General features: G+C 40.7%; 1 protein-coding gene across 1 annotated transcript in view; it reads left to right on the top strand.

Annotated features, from left to right (window-relative positions):
- SCP2 (sterol carrier protein 2) overlaps positions 1-26,921 on the top strand; it is a 121,092-nt gene that overhangs the window by 52,496 nt on the left and 41,675 nt on the right. Inside the window, exons 7-11 of the mRNA XM_039474595.2 lie at positions 2,856-2,919; positions 5,610-5,696; positions 6,234-6,384; positions 7,714-7,861; positions 13,880-13,987. Coding sequence (XP_039330529.1) covers positions 2,856-2,919; positions 5,610-5,696; positions 6,234-6,384; positions 7,714-7,861; positions 13,880-13,987 — 558 coding nt within the window. The remainder of the gene's footprint in view (positions 1-2,855; positions 2,920-5,609; positions 5,697-6,233; positions 6,385-7,713; positions 7,862-13,879; positions 13,988-26,921) is intronic.

Consider the following 26,921-nt stretch of genomic DNA (forward strand, 5'->3'; position numbering starts at 1 on the left):
ATTTAATTTATATTCTGATCCATCCTATTGATAGGCCTTGTTGAAATTCAACATTATAGCAGTCCCTTCCAGTTTTAGGTTTGGTGAGAGTGCCTCTAATTTGTTCACTCACTTAAAAAAAAATTTTATTTTTTTTATTTTTTATTTTTTTATTTTATTATTATTATTTTTGAGACGGAGTTTCACTCTTGTTACCCAGGTTGGAGTGCAATGGCGTGATCTTGGCTCACTGCAACCTCCGCCTCCTGGGTTCAGGCAATTCTCCTGCCTCAGCCTCCTGAGTAGCTGGGATTACAGGCACGTGCCACCATGCCCAGCTAATTTTTTTGTATTTTTAGTAGAGACGGGGTTTCACCATGTTGACCAGGATGGTTTCGATCTCTTGACCTTGTGATCCACCTGCCTCGACCTCCCAAAGTGCTGGGATTACAGGCTTGAGCCACTGTGCCCAGCCAATTTTTTGTATTTTTAGTAGAGACGGGGTTTCACCATGTTGACCAGGTTGGTCTCGATCTCTCGACCTTGTGATCCACCCACCTCGGCCTCCCAAAGTGCTGGGATTACAGGCTTGAGCCACCACGCCCGGCCAAAAAAATATATTTTAATTAATTAATTTTTTTTTTGGTTTGTTTGAGACAGAGTCTTGCTCTGTCACCCAGGCTAGAGTGCACTGGTGAAATCTCAGCTCACTGCAACCTTCACCTCCTGGGTTCAAGCAATTCTCCCGCCTCAGCCTTCCAAGTAGCTGGGATTACAGGTGCCTGCACTGCGCCTGGCTAATTTTTGTATTTTTAATAGAGAAGGGGTTTCACCATCTTGGGCAGACTGGTCTTGAACTCCTGACCTTGTGATCTACCCACCCCAGCCTCCCAAAATGCTGGATTACAGGCGTGAGCTACTGCGCTGGCCTGCCCTCCCCACTTCTCTCTCTCTCTCTCTCTCTGTCTTTTAATAGTTTAAGTTCTGGGATACATGTGCAGGATGTGTAGGTGCCATGGTGATTTGCTGCACCTATCAACCTATCATCTACATTAGGTTATTTCTCCTAATGCTATCCTTCCCCTTGCCCCCAACCCCTGACAGGCCCCTGTGTGTGATGTTCCCCTCCCTGTGCCCATATGTTCTCACTGTTCAACTCCCACTTATGAGTGAAAACATGCTGTGTTTGGTTTTGTGTTCCTGTGTTAGTTTGCTGAGAATGATTGTTTCTAGCTTCATCTATGTCCTTTAATAGAAATATTAACAAGACCAGAGCTGAGGTTAGAAGTTAGTGCTAGAAACTTTTCTCTAGGTCAGTACATTAATTAATGCCTATTGTTTCTCATGAGTGTAATATTGGTAAATGCTTCATACTTTAATCCTCTTCTAGATAGTCATAATGCACATGGTGCAATAGTAGGGCTCAAAATGTCTTACAGTAAAGAAATCTGTTTAACTTTGTTTAACCATAGTCTAAACTTACTTGACAGAAGAACCTTCATTTTCTTCTGGTAACACCAAAAAAGATAAAAATAACCTCCCCCCCAAAATCCCACACTACAGTATTTCCTTACCTTGTCCAAAATGATGTTTTGAGAAATTTTACTAATTTCTTTGCTGCTATCCAGATATGTTTTCTTTGATCTAACAATCAATTCAGTCATGAAAAGATAACACATAATTTGATTTGGCTTATTCTTGTTGAACCCATATTGGCCTCCTCCCGATCACTATTCTTTTTCTGAGACAGACTCTTGCTCTGTCACCTAGGCTGAAGTGCAGTGGCGCAATCTCATCTCACTGCAACCTCTGCCTCCCAGGTTCAAGTGATTCTCTTGCCTCAGCCCCTGAGTGTGCCAATACACCTGGCTAATTTTTGTATTTTTATTATACTTGGCTAATTTGTGTATTTTTATTAGAGATGGTGTCATTTGAGGTTGCTGACCTCAAATAACCCACCTGCCTCAATTTCCCAAAGTGCTGGGGTTACAGGCATGAGCCATTTTTATTGTTAGAAGATCACAGTGTGGAATTTATCTTCTCTTTTTATTAGAATTGGGATAATATTTGCTTAATTATATGTGTGTCATTTTTGCTCTGAAGATCATCCTCTTTGACAGAGAAGAGACAGATAAAAGAGACATGAGAACTTTCTACTTTACTGTGCCATTAACGTTATCAGCTCCAATTAGTGGCTTCCTTTTTACTTTGGCCTTTACAGCACCAAATGAGAATTCAAAGCCTATTTTACTCTGTTTTGTCTTTTTAAAACTAGTAAAAAAAAATTTTTTTTTTATGTTTTACCTCGTTACTATACTTTTTTTTGTTTTCCTGACACGATTATTTAAATTTTCTGTTAAGGAATTTTAAAAGCCTACGTATTTCTTATCAGGATATAATTCTTCTAAAAGCTTTTCTGCTTTATCATAAGGAAAGGGAGAAAGATGAAATATTTTATCATGTCCTGGAGGATATGAGTTGTGTAAAATTCTCTCAGTTTAGGGTACTAGGGTGTTTGGCAGACTCCTAGAAGAATTGCTGGCAGTGTTCTCCTCCTTAAAACCACTATGTTTTAGACAATATTTAGGCTGTTTTCTTGTTTTTAAACTGGATCCTACTTATTTTAGTCAGAATAGACCAGTTTGAACTGTTTTTATCTTGTGTGCTTATTAGTTGATTCAGCTCATTAATTAGGCCCACATTTAATAATAAGTAAAACTTATTTGCGGGAACAGTGCTGAAGTGTTTAAATCCAATGATATATATGAAAGGGAAAATATGGAAATATTTAGCAGAACACTGAGTACCACTGCAACATTTGTTAATAGGCAGCAGAAAAACATTCACCCACTGGTAGATGTTTGCTTTCTCTACAGGAACAAAAATTGAACACTTTGCAAAAATTGGATGGAAAAATCATAAACATTCAGTTAATAACCCGTAAGTATTTCAGAGACATGAAATAATGAAAATCTGGGTTATTCTACTATGTAATATGCAACTTTATACTTGAAAAGCAAATGCCAAGATCTCAATTATATCAGCTAGAATGTTATATTTTTTTCTTACAAAAGGCTTATACCTAAGTAAACTTTTTACAACTTTTCAGTTCCAGTTTTGGCCACTTTATATTTAGAATATCATTTAAGCTAATGACTTTTTTTTGTGTGTATGAGACTGAGTCTCACTCTTTTGCCCAGGCTGGAGTGTAGTGGTGTGATCTCGGCTTACTGCAACCTCCACCTCCCTAGTAGCTGGGACTATAGGAGCCACCAAGCCCAGCTAATTTTTATATTTTAGTTGAGATGGGGTTTTGCTATGTTGGCCAGGCTGGTCTCGAACTCCTGACCTCAGGTGATCCGCCTGCCTCGGCCTCCCAAAGTGCTGGGATTAGAGGCGTGAGCTACTGCACCTGGCCAACTAATGACTTTTTAAAAAAAGAATGTAAGTGACTAATATTAAAAGATGTCATTGGGGTCCAGGTGTGGTGGCTCACACTGTAATCCTGATGCTTTGGGAGGCTGAGGCAGGAAGATCTCCTGAGGCCAAGAGTTAAGACCAGCCTGGGCAACATAGCAAGACATTGTCTCTACAAAATAATTTAAAAATTACCTGGGTGTGGTGGCATGCACTGTAGTCCTAGCTATTCAGGAGGCTACGATAGAAAGATGGCTTGAGCCTGGGAAGTCCAGGCTGCAGTGAGCCATGATGGTGCTACTGCATTCCAGGCTGGGCGATAGAGCAAGATCGTATTCCTAAAATAATAATAATAAAATAAATACATAATCAATAAAAGATATAATTGGACATATATTGCAACTTTAGTGAAATTTATTGTAATAATTTTAGTTGGAAATAACCAGTCACTGTTTTAAACCATTCTTTGTAATTTTGTTTGTAGTTAAATGTAACTTGTATATAACATTTAAAAAAATTTTGTAGACTAGAATTATCAGAGACAGTTTTTTTTTTTTTGAGACAGAGTCTCGTCACCCAGGCTGGAGTGCAGTGGCACGATATTGGCTGTCTGCAACCTCTGCCTCCTGGATTCATGCAATTCTCATGCCTCAGCCTCCCGAGTAGCTGGGATTATAGGCGTATGTCATGATCCCGGCTAATTTTTGTATTTTTAGTAGAGATGCGGTTTCGTCTTGTTGGCCGGGCTGGTCTCAAACTCCTGACCTCAGGTGATCTGCCCATTTCGGCCTCCCAAAGTGCTGGGTTACCAGTGTGAGCCAACATGCCTGGCTATTTTGTACATTTATTTAAAAGCTCCATTAGCTTTAATTAATTTACTTGTATAATGTTATCACAAAAGTTGAACTGCTGGTCACTTGATTTTGCTTTTAAGGAACTAGTATTCTATAATTTGCGAGGAAACATAAATATAGTATTCTGTTTTAATCCCCAACTGATCTAACACCAGCTGAATATATTGCAACTCAATTCTGGCATGAAGCACCTGGGAGTTAATGCAAACTATGAATTAAGGACCCAGTCCTTACAGGACTGCTCATACGTCAGACATCAGCTTCAAGTGGGTTGCCCATGCCACTCTACTTTTGACTAACTGGCCACAAATCCAGGGGCTCCCATGACTCCCTTGAGTTCAATAATTCACTAGAACGACTTATAGAACTCAGGAAAGTACTTAAAATTACATTATATCATAAAGGATATAAATCAGAAACAGCCAAATGAAGAGGCATATAGAGCGAGGTCTGGGAGGATCCCATAGCAAAGCTTTCTTGCCTTTTCCCTATGGAGTCAGGACATGTCATCCTCCAGATACATCAGATGTTCACTAGTCAGGAAGTCCCACTGAACACCATGTCCAGATTTTTTTTTTTTTTTTTTTGGGAGACTGAGCCTCGCTCTATTGCCCAGGCTAGAATGCAGTGGGATGATAGCTCACTGCAGCCTCCACCTCCTGGGTTGAAGCCATTCTCCTGCCTCTGCCTCCTGAGTAGCTGGGATTACAGGCACCTGCTACCATGCCCACCTAATTTTTGTATTTTTGGTAGAGACAGGATTTCACCATGTTGGCCAGGCTAGTCTCGAATTCCTGACCTCAAGTGATCTGCCCACCTTGGCCTCCCAAAGTGCTGGGATTACAGACATGAGCCACTGTGCTTGGCCCATGTCCAGATTTTTTGTGAATTCATTACGTCAGCATGCTAGATTAAATCACTGGCCGCATGACTGAACTCAATCTCCAGTCTTCCTTTTCTCAGAGGTTGAGCTGGCTCAAAAGTCTCAACCCTGTAGTCACATGGTTGGTCTGTTGGTGATCAATCTCCCATTTTGAAGATAACAAGGTCCACCGTAAGTCACCTCATTAGCATAACAAAGACACTTCTATCATTCAGGAAATTCCAAGGGTTTTAGAAGCTCTGAACCAGGAACCCAGGACAAAGACCAAATTTTGAAAAATAAAACATGGTATTTTAGAGTTAGGATTTTTAAAAAGGTCAATTCAGTTGACTCATTTATTAAAGGTCGAAGCTTTTCATAAAAATCTGCCTTTCGGTTGTGAAAAGAATTTTTACGTATTATTCTGTTTCTAACTCTGCAACAAAATTTGCAGTTGCTGCCTCACATTGTGTAATTAATATTTATTTTGTATTTAGGTATTCCCAGTTCCAAGATGAATACAGTTTAGATGAAGTGATGGCATCTAAAAAAGTTTTTGATTTTTTGACAATCTTACAGTGTTGGTAAGAAAAATATATTTTAACGTTTAATGAGAGAAGTAACTGCTCCCCTTCCTGCCACCCACTTGTGGTTAAACCTTAGAAAGTCTAACTGACCTCACAGAGGGCTTCCAATCTATCCTTTCCCAGTTTCCAAAAGGATTTCAGGACTGAGTTATTTGGAGATAGCAAAGTTGGAGCTGGGGCGGTCTATAGTAGAATCCTTATTGTGCTAGGACAGGAATAACCTTTGGACTTACTCCTCAGAAGTTCCCAGAAGATGCCTTGTGCATCTCTAGAGGCAAATTGGTGATTCTTTGCAATAAGAACTTTTTGGGACTCTTAGATACCCAGTAGTGTTTGACAACATTTAAGTTCTTGATTGAGGTCCAGTTCTCAGGTGGGAAGCATGTGTGATTTACAACTGTAGATATCACAAAGAAGACAACCCACTGACCAGCAAGCATATTTGCCTTTCTTTTCACATAGAAGGAACTCCTAGTCTGAAATCCTATGATGAGGTGCTACTGGGTGTGGAGAATTATTTTTACCTCTTCTTAGTCCTACTTCAGATGGTGCTGCAGCAGCAATTTTGGCCAGTGAAGCATTTGTACAGAAGTATGGCCTGCAACCCAAAGCTGTGGAAATTTTGGCACAAGAAATGATGACTGATTTGCCAAGCTCGTTTGAAGAAAAAAGCATGATTAAAATGGTATGTCTGAGATTCTATTTTATTTTTTATTTTTGAAACAGAGTCTCACTTTGACACCCAGGCTGGAGTGCAGTGGCATGATCTTGGCTGCAACCTCTGCCTCCCAAGTTCAAGCGATTCTCCTACCCCAGCCTCCCAAGTAGCTGGGATTACAGGCATACGCCACCACACCTGGCTAATATTTTGTACTTTTAGAGGAGACAGAGTTTCATCATGTTGACTAGGCTGGTCTTGAACACCTAACCTCCAGTGATCTGCTGGCCTCAGCTTCCCAAAGTGCTAGGATTAAAGATGTGAGCCTCCGTGCCTGGCTGATTTCATTTATTAATAAAATTAAAGAATGGCTGTTTAAAATTTCAAAGTGACCTTATGCTGTCATCAGTTTTGGTAAACAATTTTTGTTTACCTGCAAAAATTGGTCTAAAAATTGTAGTATTATTGTCCATCCTTAAAAATATGTTAAGGGAAAATAGCTAATGAGAACATGCTTCTTATGATGGATGCATGCATTATTATATGATAACTTTTAATTAACTAGACATGCTATTTATCTTTATTTTAAGTTGACTATACCTAGAACTCCAATCTTACAGAGTTAAGGGAAAAACAAAGATTGTTTTGTTTTGTTTTGTTGTTGCTCTTGTTTTTTTTCTTTTCTTTTTTTTTAGACAGGGTCTTACTCTGTCACCCAGGCTGGAATGCAGTTGTGCGATCTCAGCTTACTGTAACTTCCACATCCCAGGCCCAGTCAATCCTCCCCATTTCGGCTTCCCAAGTAGCTGGGACTACAGGCACATGCCACCATGCCCAGCTAATGTTTGTGAGTTTTGCCATATTTCCCAGGCTGGAAATAAAGAACTCCTGGGCTCAAGTGATCCTTTCCTCTTTCTTCTCTCTTTCTTTTTTTTTTTTTTGAGACAGGATCTTGCTCTTTCATCCAGACGAATTCAGTGAGGTGATCCTGGTTCACTGTAGCCTTGACCTCCTGGGCTCAAACGATCATACTTCCTTAGGCTCCCAAATAGCTAGGACCACAGGCCCATACTACCACACCGGGCTAATTTTTAAATTATTTGTAGAGACTGGATCTTCCAATGTTGCCCAGGTTGCTCTCAAACTCCTGGGCTCAGGCGATCCTTCTGCTTCAGCCTCCCAAAGTTCTGGGATTATAGGTATGAGCACCTGGCCAAGATTTCAATATATGTGGTCGATTATCAGTTGTTAAGGTTATACATCTATTACTCTCTTAAAGTACTTCTCTAAAAGGCCCAAACTTCTCTAAAAGGCCCAGCTTTGGTACCTTTTATTTATATATGGTTTTGGTTTTAGGTTGGCTTTGATATGAGTAAAGAAGCTGCAAGAAAATGCTATGAGAAATCTGGCCTGACACCAAGTGATATTGACGTAATAGAACTTCATGATTGCTTTTCTGCCAATGAACTCCTTACTTACGAAGCACTAGGACTCTGTCCAGAAGGTAATATTTTTTAATAGGGCAGATTTATTTGGTAAATTTCACTGAGAAAACTTCACTTTGACCATTAGATAAAAGAATTCACGACTGGGCATGCTGGCTCATGCCTGTAATCCCAGTACTTTGGGAGGCCGAGGTGGACAGATCACGAGGTCAAGAGATCGAGACCATCCTGGCCAACATGGTGAAACCTCGTCTCTACTAAAAATACAAAAATTAATAGGGCATGGTGGATGCGCTTGTAGTCCCAGCTACTCAGAAGGCTGAGGCAGGAGAATCTCTTGCACCCAGGAGTCGGAGGTTATAGTGAGCTGAGATCGCACCACTGCATTCCAGCCTGGATGACAGAGCAAGACTCCGTCTCAAAAAAAAAAAAAAAAAAAAAAAAAAAAAGAATTCACTATTTGCTTTTTCCTCCACACTGTGCAAAGTGAATGTAAGCTGTTTTGGTACTGGACTTTTTAGAGCTTGTAGTATTAGGCAGTAGCAACACTAAGATGATGGAGTGTCCAAATAATTTGTATTATGGTTATATTCTTTGTCTAGAAGGCTCTTTATCTGACCAAAATAGCTACTCCATCTTTCTTATGCTTATTCTTTGCATGAGATTTTGTTCATTTGCTTTCAATCTTTTTATGTTAATTTATTTAAAGTGTATCTCTTATAGGCACCATGTAAGCAACAATTTTTTTGTTGTTTTTTCATTTTTCTGAGACGGAGTCTCTCTCTGTAGCCCAGGCTGGAGTGCAGTGTTGTGATCTCCAGTCACTGCAACCTCGCCCATGTGAGCCACCACGCCTGGCCACAATAATGTATTTTTAAAAATCTACTTCGTTGATTTCTGCCTTTTAACTGGAGTGTTGAAACCTGTACTTATATGATAGCCACTAGCTATGCTTGTTATTGAGTCTTTGAAATGTAGCTAGTTCAGGCCTAGTGCAGTGGCTCACACCTGTAATCTCAGCACTTTGGGAGGCTGAGGCAGTAAGATTTACGAGGTCAGGAGTTCGAGGCCATCCTGGCCAACATAGTGAAACTCCGTCTCTACTAAAAATACAAAAATTAGCTGAGCATAGTGGCACACGCCTGTAGTCCCAGCTACTCGGAAGGCTGAGGCAAGAGAATTGCTTGAACCTGGGAGGAGGAGGTTGCAGTGAGCTGAGATCATGCTACTGCACTCTAGCCTGGGCAACAGAGAGAGACTCCATCTCAAAAAAAAAAGAAATGTAGCTAGTTCAAATTGGCATGTGCTGTAAGCGGGGTTTTGGAGACTTAATATGAAAAACATAATGTATTTCAGTAATACTTTTTTTTTTTTTGAGACAAGAATCTCACCCTGTCACCCTGGCTGGAGTACAGTCGTGTGATCTCAGTTCATTGCATCTTCCACCTCCTGGGGTTTCTGTTAGAACTTTAGCTTCTTTTGCTGCTTCTGCTGCCATGCTGTTCCAGGTCTGTGCTCAACCTTGGTGCAAAGCTGTTGAGAGAGAGAGCCTAAAAAGAAAAAAGACAACCAGGAGCTCACCCTTATGCAGTGGCTTCTCCAAGTTTTGACTTGCTCTGTAATCCCCCTGCTTTTATTTACTTTTCAGAGTCCTCAGGTAGTTGCTCTTTTTTTTTAGTATTATATCCAGTGTTTTCAGTTGTAATCAATGAGACAGACTATAGTGAGCATATGCTGCCTAATATGAAACCTAGTCTCAAAGTTAGATATTTTACATAGCTACAGATATAAAATGATCACCTTCAAACTTACGTTCTTGCTTGAACTGCTTTTCCAACTTCTAGACTCAAGTATCCAGCTGCCTACTTTTTTTTTTTTTTTTGAGATGGAGTTTTGCTCTTGTTGCCCAGGCTGGAGTGCAATGGCACGATCCCCGCTCATGGCAACCTTCAACTCTCGGGTTCAAGTGAGTCTCCTGCCTCAGCCTCCCGAGTAGCTGGGAATCCAGGCATGTGCCACCATGCCCGGCTAATTTTGTATTTTTAGTAGACATGGGGTTTCTCCACATTGGTCAGGCTGGTCTCAAACTCCCAACCTCAGGTGATCCACCCACTTTGGCCTCCCAAAATACTGGGATTACAGACACAAGCCACCGCACCTGCCTTAATTTTTGAGTTTCTCAACTCATTCAGAGGAACAAACCAAATGTGATCTGTCCTCCTTACTTCCCACTCCCATCTTCTACTTTTCTCCGAATCTTCTCCTCTGCTACAGCGACACTGGCTTCCTTCTTCAGGCACTGGAAGCTTGCTCCTGGTTCAGGGCCTTTGTTCCAAATACACGTGATTTGCTCCCTCACTCCCTTCAGGTCTTTGACTGATGTCTTTCTCAGTGGAAGCCTTCTCTGATCACTTTGTTTGAAATATAAACCACTCACCTCCATCTTCCTTGTCTCAATGTGTCCTATTCCCTTTTCCTGCTTTCTTTGTTTCCTTGGCATTTACCACCACTTTACATATTTCTTTACTTATTTTACATATTGTCTGTCTCTCTCTCATCCCCCTCTCCACAGTAACTTAAACTCCATGGTAGTAGGGATTTTTGTTTGGTTCACTGTTGTATCCATAAGTTCCTAGTTTAGTTTTTGGTACAGAATAGGTATAATAATTGTTTTCCGAAAGTGAATGCATTTATTTTCCTATCTATGCTAGGTGAGAGTATTCATTTACAGTACTTTAATCTCTGAATATTTTTAGTTGAGGAGTTCAAGATAATTTCCCTCTGGAATCTTGTAGTACATTAAAAGATTGTATATATTATGGGAAAATTATGGTGAATTATTTACTTTTGGGGGTTGGCTTGTGTTCAGTTTGTTATTACTTGCTACAGAAGCAATATTTAGCAGTTTGAAAGTAGCAATAGTAGATAGATTTATCTCCTATGACTAGAGCCTTGGAGCAATTTCTTTTATTTTTATTTATTTATTTATTTATTTTTTAAGATGGGGTTTCACCATGATGGCCAGGCTGGTCTTGAACTCCTGACCTCAGGTGATCCATCCATCTTGGCCTCCCAAAGTCCTAGGATTACAGGTGTGAGCCACCGCGCCCAGCCAGAATCTTTTATTTTTATTTTTGAGACAGTCTTGCTCTGTTGCCTAGGCTAGAGTGCAATGGCACTATCTTAGCTCACTGCAACAACCACCTTCTGGGTTCAAGTGATTCTTCCTGCCTCAGCCTCCTGAGTAGCTGGGATTACAGGCGCCTACCATCGTGCCTGGCTAATTCTTATATTTTTATTAGAGACAGGGTTTCTCCATGTTGGCCAGGCTGGTCTTAAACTCCTTACTTTGGGTGATCATCCCGCCTTGGCCTCCCAAAGTACTGGGATGACGGGCATGAGCCATTGTGCCCAGACTTCCTAGAGCAATATCTAAGGTTGAAACATACCAAAAAAATAAGAGAGAATCTTTTAACCAATGGTTTTCTTTATCTATAACCTAGATTTAAAGCCAAATTAGAAGTGCTAGTCATCTGAAATCCTGTGATTGGTGTATTTCATTTAACCAATAGAGGAACTTTTGTTTTTGAAGGCATATTGGTTACAAGCGGAACACAGGCTGTGGAGCCAGGCTGCCTGAGTATTAATCCTAGATCTCTTGCTGTTGCCTTGGCTGGTTACTTAACATGTTTGTTTTCTCATCTAGGAAGTGAGAATGATAGCACCTACTTCATAGGACTGAATATTAAATTATATAAATACAGTCACCACTCAGTATCTATGGGGGTTGTTTCTAAGACCTCCCACAATACCAAAATCCATGGAAGTTGCTTATATAAAATGGCATAAGTTTTGCATATAACCTATGCACATCCTCCCATATAGTTTAAATCATCTCTAGATTACTTATAACAACCAGACATCACTTCATTCCCATGGATTCAAAGTAGTACTCAGCACATACAAATTCAAGTTTTGCTTTTTAGAATTTTTTTTCTTCTATCTATCTATCTATCTATCTATCTATCTATCTATCTATATCATTCTTGTCGCCCAGGCTGCAGTGCAGTGGCATGACCTCAGCTCACTACAACCTCTGCTCCCAGGTTCAAGCAATTCTCCTGCCTCAGCCTCCCAAGTAGCTGGGATTACAGGTGCCTGCCACCATACCCAGCTCATTTTCGTATTTTTAGTAGAGACGGGTTTGGCCAGGCTGGTCTCAAACTCCTGACTTCAGGTGATTCACCTACTTTGGCCTCCCAAAGTGCTGGGATTACACGCATGAGCCACTGTGCCCAGCCTCTTCTGAATATTTTTGACCTATGAATGGATAAATCTATGATGCGGAACCCATGGATGCTGACTATATATACAGAAAATAATAAGAACAAGGTCTGAGCCAGAGTGAGTGCTCAAAAGCTATTAGCTACCTTTGACAGCATCACCACCATCATTGCTATCATTATTTGGAGTTTCCACATCTTATTACCTTATTAGAAATATGATGTGGAAGACAATTTTATACCATACATACATTTTCATTTACTTCTTAACCACCTGGAAGAATGTCCAGTGACCAGGAAATTGACAGGAACATTGAAGCCACTGAGCATGTGAAGTATTTTTTTTAATCTTACTTTTGTGGCTTGACAGTGTTTTCAGACATTTCTCTTCATTTTATGAAACTGTCTTTTTTTCTCCTGCTTTTCCACATTTATTAAAAATACTTATATAGTATATAGCAGCACAGTTGAAAATAGAAATGAACATATTTTGTCAAAAATATGAATTTTTAAAGCTGACATAAGTTATTTTAGTTACAGCATATTATCCATTTCAGTTCTTACAGGGTCCAGCCCTATAGGGTTCTGTGAGCCCCTCCCTGTTGATGCGGAAACAAGAAACTGTAGAAATAAAAGGCACAGACACAGAGACAGAGAAAAGAGAGTTTGGGATCGGGGGCCCACTGCCAACCAAATGGCAGAGACCTGCAGTGGCACTGAGTGCCTGGACACTTCGACTTTTATTGAGTACAAAGCAGTGGGCAGGGAAGGTAGGGTGAGGTAATGGTGATCAGTGATAGGATCAGGTAAATCACATGTCTTGAGGATAAGGGGCCAGGACTTTAAAGTAGCCAAGGCAAGGAGAAAAGCTAATGTGTCAGTGTTCTTTGCAATTTTGTTAGAAATGTCAAGGGCATTAATTCTGAGACAAAGAGAAACCAGGTGCAGAAGTAGGGCATGAGAGTAGACATGGAACGTGACCACTGAAGCACAGGATCACATAGAGATAATTAAGCCCCTGGATGTTTGTGGGTTTCCCTGACAGCCGTCAGGCCTTGCCACAAGAGCTTGGAGAAGCGGAGTTTTCTCCTAACTTCCCCTGGAAGGAGATGTCTTGGTCATTTTGGACACCTCCTTCCCTAGCTGGCTAAACAGCGGGTGCTTTCACAGCACTGGTGCTGCTGCACAGCTGAGGCGCCCCCCAGCAGCCTTTATGTGGGTGTGACAGAGGCCTTAGAGCATCTTGCCTTAGGATCACTTTGTTCACAATGTCACCTCAGTTCCATGCTTCATAACCTGATGGTCATTAGTAAAATTAAAGGTTATATTGAGTATATATCTTTATGATTATACATAACTATAAGATTATATATGATTATATAAAGGAATAACTATGTGCCTACATTTCTAATTCTTTTCTAAATCAGTATTTTTATGGGAACAGGCTGAGGCTTCAGACCCTTGCCATGGCACTTGTGGGGTTTCCCCCCTGCAAATTTTATTCTCCTAGTTCTTTGAGTCTCTACTGTATTTGAAGCAATTTTGGAAGCCAGAGAGCTCGAAGGAACTAATAGGAGCTTTGTTTCATGCAGGAAACAAAATATAAGTATTTATTACTCTGAAAATATAAGTATTTATTAGTTTTAAAAGTGCTTATGTCAAATTGTTGTTAGTTTGAGCTGTTAAGAAATACTTGCTCCAAGAAATTCTTGGCTATATGGAAATCTTAGAAAAGCATATCATTTGTTCTATTGTTACTTTTAACATTTGTGAATATTATTTTTTCTTCTACAGGACAAGGTGGAACACTGGTTGACAGAGGAGATAATACATATGGAGGAAAGTGGGTCATAAATCCTAGTGGTGGATTGATTTCAAAGGGACACCCACTGGGAGCTACAGGTAGTACTACATACAGATTTCATAAATTTTTTTTTCTTTTCTTTTTTTTAAATATATATATATTTTTTATAAAGACGGGGTTTCACCATGTTGATCAGGCTGGTCTTGAACTCCTGACCTTTGGCGATCTGCCTGCCTTGGCCTCCAAAGTGCTTGGATTACAGGCGTGAGCCACCACGCCTGGCCCATAAATTTTTTAAATCATTTTTTCCTTAAGCGTGAATGATTTAGTCTTTCATTTGAATGAAGGATTATATTCTCTGAACTTGGTAGCTGGTGCTTTAAATGATTGCTTAGCTGCAATATTTTTGATTTTCCATTAAGTAGAGCACACTTAAATAATCTTGATTAATTGATGAGAATTTGAATCAATTAAAACTAAATTCAGGCCACAAAAGTTATGCAGATAAAGAACAAAAAGTGTCCTTTGGATTTGGCTGTTACAAAGTCATTGGCAGTCCTGGAGCAATTTTGAAGAGTGTTTTGCATAGAAGTAATGGGATTCAGAAAGAGTTGTAAGTGAGAAAGTGGCAACAATAGTGCAGATACATTTTTAGGAATAGTGGCTATAAATGGAAAGCGATATGTATGTAAAGGATGTACCTGAATTACAGGTACATGTTCTGTATGAATGAAACTTGGGTTTGAACGAACCTCTTCTCTCTTTAGTATATAGATTAGCCAGTTAATCCTAGTTTCTTATCTGTAAAATAGGAATATATTCCCTACCTTATAAGGCTGTTCTGTGGATTAAATGAAGAAATACATGTATGTAAAGTATACAGTAGAGTCCCCCAAAAAGAGTAGGAACACAATAACTTCCAGAATTCTCTTCCCAACATTTCTACAAAAGGAAGCCATGCTGGATCTCTTAACTGGTTGTTTGTTTGTTTGCCAATGTTAAACCTCTTGTTTTTATCACAGTATGAAAAATAATTTTTAACCATTTTTCGAGAAGATGTTCTTTAATCTGTAAAGAAAATTTGTTTTCTAGTATGACACCCTCAAGGCACCATATCTCTATGTAAATGTTGTGCCCAATGCTACACAGACATTATTTTAAAACTATTTTCTACCTTTGGTAAATAGACTGAACTGTTTTCTTTATCCCTCAAAAGAATTAGGTCATACTTCAGTGTTGATTTTGTTGCTAATGGGACATGGAGAAGTCTGGATGATAATAAATATTTTTGTGGTGTGGTCACTGAAGCCTTTAAGAGTTATACTGTAGTTTGTGTGTTAAGAAGTCACTCAAATCCTCCTATCAGACAGCTTCCTTACTCATAGGAAACCTCTGTTTCATTAGGAGATGAATATGACATTTCATTTTAGTTGTTCTTGTTGACATACCACTTTTTTCTTCTCTGAAATAGCATGTTTTTATTTTAATTTGCTTGCTTGCCATTATTAGATATTTTTGTTCAGCCATCAACTGAAACACTCAGAAATCATGCTTTATAGTAACAATATAATTTTTCATATCTATATTATTAAAATTTAGATTTTTTTTTTTTTAAGACAGAGTCTCACTCTGTCACCTAGGCTGGAGTGCAGTGGCGTGATCCTGGCTCACTGCAGCCTCTGCTTCCCAGGTTCAAGTGATTCTCCTGCCTCAGCCTCCCGAGTAGCTAGGATTATAGGTGCACGCCACCATGACCTGGCAGACTTGTATTTTTAATAGAGACAAGGATTCACAACGTTGGCCAGGCTGGTCTCAAACTCCTGACCTTGTGATCCATCCACCTCAGTCTCCCAAAGTGCTGGAATTACAGACGTGAGCCACCACGCCTGGCCTAGATCTAATTTTTTTTTTTTTTTTTTTTTGAGACGGAGTTTCGCTCTTGTTACCCAGGCTGGAGTGCAATGGCGCGATCTCGGCTCACCGCAAGCTCCGCCTCCTGGGTTCAGGCAATTCTCCTGCCTCAGCCTCCTCAGTGGCTGGGATGACAGGCACGCGCCACCACGCCCAGCTAATTTTTTGTATTTTTAGTAGAGACGGGGTTTCACCATGTTGACCATGGTTGGTCTCGATCTCTCAACCTCGTGATCCACCCGCCTCGGCCTCCCAAAGTGCTGGGATTACAGGCTTGAGCCACCGCGCCCGGCCTAGATCTAATTTTTATACAAGAAAATGCACAGTTCTGCCTCTCAGAACCTTCCTGCTGCCACATTTGCACCTTGCTGCTCTAGCCTCTGGGGCACATTCCATCCTTTCAGCTTGCAACCAGCAGAGAAAAAAAGTTACGTGTTTTATTGCCCGCTACATACCTTGAAGCAAGAAAAAAAATTAAAATAAATTTTAACCATGAGGGAAATCTGCACATCCAGGCTGGTCAGTGTGGCAACCAGATTAGTGCCAAGTTCTGGGATGTGATCAGTGATGATCGTGGCATCGAGCCCACCAGCACCTAACATGAAGACAGCACCTGCAGCTGGACTGCATCTCCAAGTACTACAATGAAGCCACACGTGCCAAATATGTTCCTCGTGCTGTCCTGGTGGATATAGAACCTGGGACCATGGACTCTGCTAGCTCAGGCCCTTTTGGCCAGATGTTTAGATCAGACATCTTTGTTTTTGGTTAGTCTGGAACAGGCAACAACTGGGCTAAAGGACACTACATAGAGGGGACTGAGCTGGTTGATTCAGTCCTAGATGTGGTGCAGAAGGAGACTGAGAGCTGTGACTGCCTTCAGGGCTTCTAGCTGACCCACTCACTGGGCCGGGGCACAGGCTGTGGAATGGGCACTCTCCTTATCAGCAAGATCCAAGAAGAGCACCCTGATTGCGTTATGAACACCTTCAGTGTGGTGCCTTCACCCAAAGTGCCTGACACTATGGTCGAGCCCTACAACACTACCCTCTCCGTCCATCAGTTGGTAGAGAGCACTGATGAGCCTACTGCATTGATAACAAGGCCCTCTATGACAACTTTGAAGCTGACCATACCAACCTATGGGAACCTGAACCACCTCGTCTCAGCCACCGTAAATGGTGTTACCACCTGCTTCTGCTTACCTGGCCAGCTCAATGCGGAGCTCTGCACGTTGGCAGTCAACCTGGTGCCCTTCCCATGTCTCCACTACTTCATGCCTGGCTTTGCCCTCTCACCAGCCATGGAAGTCAGCAGTATCAAGCTCTCATAGTGTCCGAACTCACCCAGCAGGTCTTCAAGAACATGATGGCTGCCTGTGACCCGTGCCACGGCTTATATCTCATTGTGGCACTGTCTTCATGGATGGATGTCTATGAAAGAGGTTGATGAGCAGATGCTCAACGTGCAGAACTAGAATAGCAGCTAATTGTGGAATGGATCCCCAACAACATTAAGGCAGCTCTCTGTAACATCTCACCTCATGACCTCAAGATGGCAGTCACCTTCATTGGCAACAGCACGGCCATCCAGAAGCTCTTCAGCTGAACCTGGAGCAGTTCACTGCCATGATCTGCTGGAAGACCTTCCTCCACTGGTACACAGGCAAGGGCATGGATGAGATGGGAGTTTCCTGAGGCTGAGAGCAACATGAACGACCTGATTTCTGAGTATCAGCAGTGCCAGGATGCCACCACAGAAGAGGAGGAGGATTTCTGTGAGGAGGCTGAAGAGGAGGCCTAAGGCAGAGCCCCCGTCACTTCAGGCTTCTCAGTTCCCTTAGCCATCTTACTCACCTGCCCCTTTTCTCTCCCTCAGAATTTGTGTTTGCCACCTCAATCTTGTTTTCCGTTTTTTTCTTTTCTTTGCGGGGATGTAGAACAGTGCCTGGCACACAGTAGGTGCTCAATAAATACTTGTTTGTGGAATGTTTCCTCTCTTTCCACTCTGGGAAGCCTAGGTTACTGCCATTCTGGGTGACTCTATATTTCCTTCCAGTGCCCATCCCTTTCATCTGTCCAGTTAATATTTCCCTTTTTCAAAATCTGCAAGAAGCAGGGTCTCATCCAGATCTCATTTAGAACCAACTGGGTTTTGAAAGCCCATGTAGATAATGGCCACCATCCTAAGCTCAAAGTTGAAGATGGTAGAAGATGGCAGGTAGAAGTCTCAGGAAGGAAGGGGAGGGGATTTTCCATCCTAAAAGTTTTGAGAGGGAAATCCAGGCTATTAAAGTCATAATTTCCAGGTATTTTCATTTTCCATTTCTCAGCTTCAAGGGAGGTGTTTTAGCAGTATTTTCTCCATTTCCAACCTTCCTCCAAGCTCTACCCTTTGGAGAGGTCTGCCTTACTCTGTCAAGTAGAATCTTTCCCTCTCTTGACTCTACTTACCTCACACATGGAATTCCTCCCTTTCTCCTGATCAGAGAAGGGGATGGGAAAGAGAAACAGACTTTGTCCCCAGGCCTCCAGAAATGCCCCCAATCCCCACCTTTTCTTAACCCCCAGAAAAGATTAACGTCCTTGACTCTATGTGAATGGTGTATACTGCCACATTAGTGTTTGAGTCATTCTCCAGAGGAGAGGGGAACCCTCCTCCCTCTTTTTTGCAACATCTCATATCTTCCTTTTGCTGTTGCTTTTTTCCCCCCTTACGCTTCTTAGTTTTGTTCTGTCCTGCACTTCAGATTTCTATTTTGTGTTGAACTTGCTGCTTTTTTCATATTGAAAAGGTGACATTGCACCAAGAACCAAAAATAAATGGGAATTGGAAAAAAAAATCCATAGTTCTTGCCAAAACGTGCACACTGATGTTTATAGCAGCATTATTCATAATAGTCAAAAGCCGGAAACAACCCAGATGTCTATCGTCAACTGATAAACAAAATGTGGTATATTTATTTTAATTTTTTTAGATTGTTTTTGAGATAGTCTCACTCTGTCCCGAAGGCTGGAGGGCAGTGGTGTGATCTTGGCTCACTGCAATCTCCACCTTCCTTGTTCTAACGATTCTTCTGCTCCAGCCTCCTGAATAACTGAGACTCCAGTGCCTGCCACCACATCCAGCTAATTTTTGTATTTTTAATAGAGATGGGGTTTCATTATGTTGGCCGGGCTGGTCTCAAACTCCTGATCTCAAGTGATCCGCCCACCTCAGCCTCCCAGATGTGAGCCACTATGGCCGAAATGTGGTATATTTATAGTAGGAATATTTTTTAGCCATGAAAGGAATGAGATACTGACATATGCTACAATATAGAACTTTGAAAACATTTTTAAATTCCATTTTTATGATATGTCCAGAATAGGCAAATCCATAGGACAGAAAATAGGTTAGTGGTTGCTTAGGACTAGGGAACACAGGAGAGAGATATCTAAAACGTATGTGTGGAGTTTCTTTTTGAGATGATGAAAATGTTCTAAAATTGATTGTGGTGATAGTCGCACAACTCTGTGAATACACTAAAAAAAATCACTGAATTGTACACTTTAAATCGATAATTGTTTTTGACAATTATATACATCCAGGTAGCAACCAGCCAAAACAAGATCAAGAACATTTTCATTACCCCAAAAATTTCTAGCCTGCCTATTTCCAGTCAATCCTGTGGCCTCCCTGAAACACTTCTCTCTCACTTTCCACCACCACCAAGCTGAGAAGTTTGACTTCTCTCATGGCAGATTAGTTTTGCTGATCCTAGAACTTCATATAAATGGAATCATACAGTGCATGTGTGTATTCTTTTGTGCTTGGCTTCTTTCATTCAGCAGATTATAAAATTAATCCAAGTTTTTCTTTTTATCAGTAGTTCTTTTTTATTGTCAAGTGGTGTTCTATTGTTGAAATATATCAGTTTGCATATCCATTGTCCTGTGGATGGATATTTGAATTGTTTCCTTTTTAGGGATGCATGAATAAGATTGCTATGAATGTTTATATACAAGTCTGTTTTCAGACATATATTTTTATTTCTCTTGGGGTGATAACTTAGAGTGGAATTGCTGGGTCATAGGACACATACATATTTAACTTTATGAGTAACTGTCAAATAAGGCTAGGTGCCGTAGCTCATGCCTGTAATCCCAGCACTTTGGGAGGCTGAGGTGGAAGGATTGCTTGAAGCCAGGAGTTTGAGACCAGCTTCGGCAGCAAAACAAGACTTCATCTCTACAAAATATTAAAAAATTAACTGGGAACAGTAGCATGCACCTGTAGTCCCAGCTACCCAGGAGGCCGAGGTCAGAAGACTGCTTGAGCCCAGGAGATCAAGACTGCAGGGAAGCTTAGTGCAGCATTGTTTGCAATAACAAACTTGACACAACCTGTATGTCTGTCAATAATTGAATTATCAGCCGGGCGCGGTGGCTCAAGCCTGTAATCCCAGCACTTTGGGAGGCCGAGGCGGGTGGATCACGAGGTCGAGAGATCCAGACCATCCTGGTCAACAAGGTGAAACCCCGTCTCTACTAAAAATACAAAAAATTAGCTGGGCGTGGTGGTGCGTGCCTGTAATCCCAGCTACTTAGGAGGCTGAGGCAGGAGAATTGCCTGAACCCAGGAGGCGGAGGTTGCAGTGAGCCGAGATCGCGCCATTGCACTCCAGCGTGGGTAACAAGAGCAAAACTCCGTCTCAAAAAAAAAAAAAAAAAAAAAAAAATAATAATAATAATTGAATTATCAGGTTTCTTACAATGAAAATAGTATGTAGGCATTAAAAAGAATGAAGACTATAAGTGATAATACAGAAAGATTTTAAAGAGGTGCTGGGCATGGTAGCGCATGCCTGTATTCCCATTACTTTGGGAGGCAGAGGTGGGTGGGATGCTTGAGCCCAGGAGTTTGAGACCAGCCTGGGCAACATGATGAAACCCCATCTCTACAAAAAATACAAAAATTAGTCAGGCGTAGTGGCACACGTCTGTGGTCCCAGCTACCTGTGTCTTTCCATACTTTTGCAAGTATATCCATAGGATAAATTTCAAACAGTGGACTCATTGTGTCACAGGGTAGTATATATTTAAAAAGTAGTGGAGATTGCCAGAAAAGATTGAACCAATGTGTATTTCTAACAGCAGAGTATGAGAATGCCTCTTTTCCTTCAGTCCTGTCAATATTGGATTTTTTTTTCTCAAATTTTAAAAATTTTGCTAATCTTGACAGATCACCTGTTTGTCTTCCCTGGGTACTGAAAAGGTAACCTAAAACACTCCAGGAAGATAGAATTTACTCAATTTTTTATTCAAAGAGAGACTCACATTTCCTGCAGTATCCTTTGATAATCCTTTCTACCATTTGAGTTTGCACTGTTGGTAAATTTTTCCTTTTATCATTAATCTTTGGGGTATCATGTCTCGTGATGGTGTAGCATTTTGTGGGAAAAACTTATACTTGAGTTGTATATCTTGATGACTTGAGTTGTAGTCTGAATAGGAATGAGGAATTATTGAAAAATAAATGTTTCCTTGCTACATATTGAGGATTTTGATATATTTCGAGTAAATCTGTCACATGGCCACTAGCTATAGTGTGCACCAAGAAAGAATTCATACTCCTTGAATATATATCACAATGACAGTTATGAGTAGCTTAAACATTTTTTCCCTAGTTACTTGGATAACAAACTGCAGTAGGATTCTAAGAGATTCAGAAAATGGTCCAGTAAGTTCCAAAATATGTTAAGACTGGTGGTGAGGGTATACGGTTCTCTTCTGTAAATGGGATTAATTTAATTGTAAGACAATGTTACTTTGGTTGGGGAACTCAGTATTAGGGAATTAGCTTTAAAATTAAAGCTTCATTGATACTGGTTTCTGATTTTGTTTATATCTGGATGAAAGGTTCTAGCTGCCATAACAGTATCCACAATAGAAGAAAATGATAGGTTTCAGCATTTGAATTGAGTGTTCTTTTGTTCATTGTCAGTTTAAAAACATGAATTCCTTTTAGATTTCTAATCAGGAAAATTACATTAAACTTGAACTGTTTTCGATTACTTTGCAGTGGTCATATAACAAACATCACATTAGTGTTCAGGTAATAATGTCATATTTTATTCTAGTTTTCAAAGTGCTTTTACATATACTGCCCAACACTACTGAACACTTGTTTTTTATTTTTTTTTATTTTTTTTTGACAGTGTCCTGCTCTGCTGCCCAGGCTGGAGTACAGTGGCGAGATCTCAGCTCACTGCAACCTCCGCCTCCCAGGTTTAAGTGATTCTCCTGCTTTAGCCTCCCGAGTAGCTGGTACAGGGGCCTGCCACCATGCCTGGCTAATTTTTGTATTTTTGGTAGAGACGGGGTTTCACCATGTTGGCCAGGCTGACCTCGAACTACTGACCTCAAGTGATCCACCTTCCAAAGTACTGGGATTACAGGCATGAGCTGTCACACCCGACCTGATCACTTGTTTTAAATGAGTAAGATTGGACATGGTGGCTTATGCCTATAATTCCAGCACTTTGGGAGGCTAAGGCAGGAGGGTAGCTTGAAGCCAGGAGTTCAAGACTAGCCTGGGCAACAAAGCAAGACCCGGGACTGTACCAAAAAAAAAAAAAATAAGTAAAAACTGTACCAAAAAAGAATAAGTAAAAATTGGCTTTAGTTTATTTTTAGCTATCTCTACTTTAAAAAAAAATCCATATTAATGTCTGCAGTCTACCAAAAGGACATGAAAGTGCCTTTGAGATAAAGCTCCTGACAAGGGCTTATTGATTGCTTTGAATCTAGAAGTTGGTTTTTTAGTTTGGCCTTTTGTCATAGTTCAGCCTGGCCTTTTAGGCCTTTAAGAAAGGCCTCTGTGCCTTTCCAGTAGGCTTCAAGCTAGTTTTACGTCCTGATCTTCTGTTGTTCAGTCAATGTCAGTTCAGTAGTGACTTATTGTGCACTCACCTCATCATTAGGTACTATAGGTCGCTGGCTGTCAAATATGAGGTCTATTCATAGACTGATTCAAAGCCTCTTGAAGCTTTGAAAAATATATGTTCCTGGGTGGGTGTGGTGGCTCATGCCTGTAATCCCAGTACTTTGGGAGGCTGAGGCAGGCAGATTGCTTGAGCTCAGGAGTTTGAGACCAGCCTGGACAAGATGGTGAAACCCTGATTCTCTACAAAAATGTAAAAATTAGCCAGGCATGGTGGTATATGCCTGTAGTCCCAGCTACTTAAGAGTCTGAGTTGGGAGAGTGGCTTGAGCCCGGTAGGCAGAGGTTGCAGTGAGCTGAGATCATGCCATTGCACTCCAGCCTGGTAGAGCCAGACATTGTCTCAAAAAAAAAAAAAAAAATATATATATATATATATATATGTACACACACACACACACACACACACACTATATGTATATTTATATGTTACATATATTTGTATATATATGCTCTCTCGCTCTCTCTCTCTCTCTCTCTCTATCTATCTATATGTTCCTGTCCTACTTGTAGAAATTTTCTTGGGTCTAGGTTTGCTTCTAAACAATTTATATTTTTTTAAAGTTCCTCCAGAGCTTCTCATGCATAGCCAGATTTGGGGGCTAGGGTTAGGATACACAAGGTAACCACTGGCCTCAGGAAGTGTATAAGAGGCAGATAATACAAGAACACAAATACTTACATATTTAAATAAGTAATTATAATACAAGGCAGAATGTGTTATAGGAGAAGCACAAAGCAGAACTATGAAGAAGAGAAAAAGAGGAAGAAGGATGGCAGGATCATGAAGATTTGCTAAATCCCCATCACATGCCTGGTGTTTTGCCAGCATTTCTGTCTAGTCGAGTTTTAGGTAAGGAGATGCAGAAAGAGGAAGCATGTTTAAACCAAACTGCTTTTACCAAACAGATTTAATTCCTTCTTGCCTATACAAACTCTACCTTTGTTATTTTCTCAATAATAATACACTGTTCTAAGTACTCTTCATGTACAAGTGCATTCGATTTTCTTTCTCTCTCTCTTTCTCCTTCCTTCCTTTCCTCCCTTCCCTTCACTTTTCCCTTCTTCCCTTCCCTTCCCTTCCCTTACCTTCTTCCCTCCCCCTCACTCCGCCTCCCCCTCCCCTCCCTTCCCTTCCCTTTTGTCCCCCAGGCTGGAGTGCAATGGCGCTATCTTGGCTCACTGAAACCTCTGCCTCCCAGGTTCAAGCAATTCTCCTGCTTCAGCCTATAGAGTAGCTGGGATTACAGGCACCTGCCATCATGCCTGGCTAATTTTTGTATTTTTAGTAGAGACGGGGTTTCACCATGTTGACCAGGATGGTCTCGATCTCTTGACCTCGTGATCCACCCGCCTCGGCCTCCCAAAGTGCTAGGATTACAGGCTTGTGCCACCGCGCCCGGGTTGCGTCATGTTGGCCAGGCTGGTCTCGAACTCCTAACCTCAGGTGATCCTCCTGCTTTGGCTTCCCAAAGTGCTAGGATTACAGATGTGAGCCACTGTGCCTGGCTGAGTGCATTCAATTTTCATATCTATTTTTCTCTTTTACAAAATAAGAAAATAGAGGAATGGAGAGTTTAAATGATGTGCGTGAAGTTATCAAGCTAGAAAGCAGCAAAGCTAGGATTCAAACACAGGCTATGTATTTCTAGCGTCCAGGGTCTTTTAACCATTATACTGTGCTTCAGCGTCCTTTCCTCAGTGGAAATGCCCATCTTCAAGTGCTGTCTCAAATGTTACCTACCTTATGAAGCTTTTCCTGTTTCACTGATTCTTTCCACAGATTGAATTAATCTTTCCCTTTTCTGAACGCCCATACTTTCTCAGTACTTCTCTTTTGACATTCATGCTCATACTATATATTATATTATTTATAAGCTTTAAAAAAAATCTTCCCTATTTAAGAGCCTGTGAAGTCAGGATTCATATTTCATTTGTCTCTCTACCTTTAACAGTGCCCAGTACATGATTTTGAATATTTAAAGGGACAGTTGAATATATTATTGCTCCTTTAACGTCAAAAACTTGGCATGGAGCAAAGGGAATACATTTGTTTAATGTGGGCAGAATTAGGATCATTGGGAAGAATTTATTGGAAGGTAGATTTTGGCCGGATACAAGACAGAACTTTCTAACATGGCTTCTCAAAATGGAATAGGTTGCCTCCTGAGAGCATGCATTACCATCACGGAGGCTGTGCACAAAAAATACATGTAACAACTTGATAGGAATGTTGTAAGGAGAATTTTGCCCATCTGTTGGGCCTTAGATTTGATGAATTCATAGATCCTTTCAATTCTATTATAAGATGCTCTGATCTCCTGTGGGAAGTAATTATTTCTTTTTCTGCATTCACATAGTTCTTGATGTTTTTAATGACATATAAATTATTCTCTGCTATGATTTTGTTTACATGTTTCAGTACTTTTAAAGGCATTATAAACTTCTTAGGTCTTAAGAATTTGGGTGAAAATGATGCGAGAATAAGTGGAATTTTAGCCAAAGGACCTAGCATTTTCAAATCAAACCATGGCTTAGCTCTTCTACTCTATAAGAGGTTGCCAAAATAAATCCTAGGATGATGACTGGCAAGACCTAAATCCAATATAAGCTCTTAAAAAGCCAGCAAGTCAGTGAGGGCTAATGAGCTTTTCACCACAGCTTCTATTTTACCTTTTGTCATATCCTCTAGGCCACCCATCCTTATTTCCATTGCCCAGAGTTTTTGCATTTTTACCACTGCGATGTGAGAAGAGTTAAATTTTATAATTAAACTCTTATTTGTGCCAGGACAAATGGAGCCCAGGAGATGGTCTCTACTCTAGATACCCGTTGCTAGCTAGAGATAACTAGGAGAAGGCCCTAAATTTTTATTTCTATTTCTTTTTTTTTTTTTTTTTTTGAAACATCGTTTTGTTTTGTTGCTCTGGCCGGAGTGCAGTGGCATGATCATGGCTCACTGTAGCCTCTATTTCTTGGGCTCAGTTGATTCTCCTATCACAGTCTCTCAAGTAGTTGAGACTACGGGCACACACCTCCATACCTGGCTAATTTTTTATATTTTTGGTAGAGACAGGGTTTTACCATGTTGCCTTGGCTGGTCTCAAATTCCTGGGCTAAAGCAATCCACCCACGTCAGCCTTCCAAAGTGCTGGAATTATAGGCATGAGCCATCATGCCTTCTTTTTCTTTTTTTGAGATAGAGTCTTGCCCAGGCTGAAGTGCATTGGTGCAAACATGATTCACTGCAGTCTCTACTTCCAGGGCTCAAATAATCCTCCCACCTCATATTCTCAAGTAGTTGTGACTACAGGTGCACACCACTATACCCAGCTAATTTTTTTTCCTTTTTCTTTTATAGAGATGGGGTCTCCCTATGTTTCCCAGGCTGGTCTTAAACTCCTGGGCTCAAGTGGTCGGTCCTCTCCCCTCAGTCTCCCAAAAGCTGGGATTACAGGACTGACTCACCACACCTGGCCCCTTTTTCTTTCTTCACAATTTCATGGATAGAAGATTCTTTCTTACCATAGATCTTAGCAATCTCAGCATACAATTTTTTTCCTTAAGTTGAGAACTTCCACCTTTTCACTTAAAGGAAGTGCACATGCACATCTGAATTGCCACCTCACTCCTCTTGCACTTTGGGGCCATCATGAAGTAAACTAAGGATGGCTTGAATGCAAGTACTGCAGGACCCATCACAGTTGTTCTAATAACAAAGACGGCTACTAACTGACTAATGGGCAGGTAGGGTATACCACTTGGATATGCTGGGCAAAGGGGTGATTCACAACCCAGGTGGGATGGAGCTGAATGGTGTGAGATTTTATCATGCTACTCAGAACAGCATCCAACTTAAAACTTATGAATTATTTATTTCTGGCATTCTTCATTCAATATTTTTGGATTATAATTGACTGAGGGTAACTGAAATTGGGAAGTGAAACCATGGATGTGAGGGCACTACTGTATTTTACTTTTGTTTTTGAAATATATTTTACATGTGATAGATAATTTTATATTTTTTGGAGAGAAAAACTGCTCTATTATAAATACACATTCTTCAGTCTATGCTGAGTCTATGAAAGCTTTTTGCTCTTTGAAGCTCAACAAGCCTTTTCTTCCTCAAAAATTCAG

Source organism: Saimiri boliviensis, chromosome 11 (assembly GCF_048565385.1).
Source record: "Saimiri boliviensis isolate mSaiBol1 chromosome 11, mSaiBol1.pri, whole genome shotgun sequence".
Lineage (NCBI taxonomy): Eukaryota > Metazoa > Chordata > Mammalia > Primates > Cebidae > Saimiri > Saimiri boliviensis.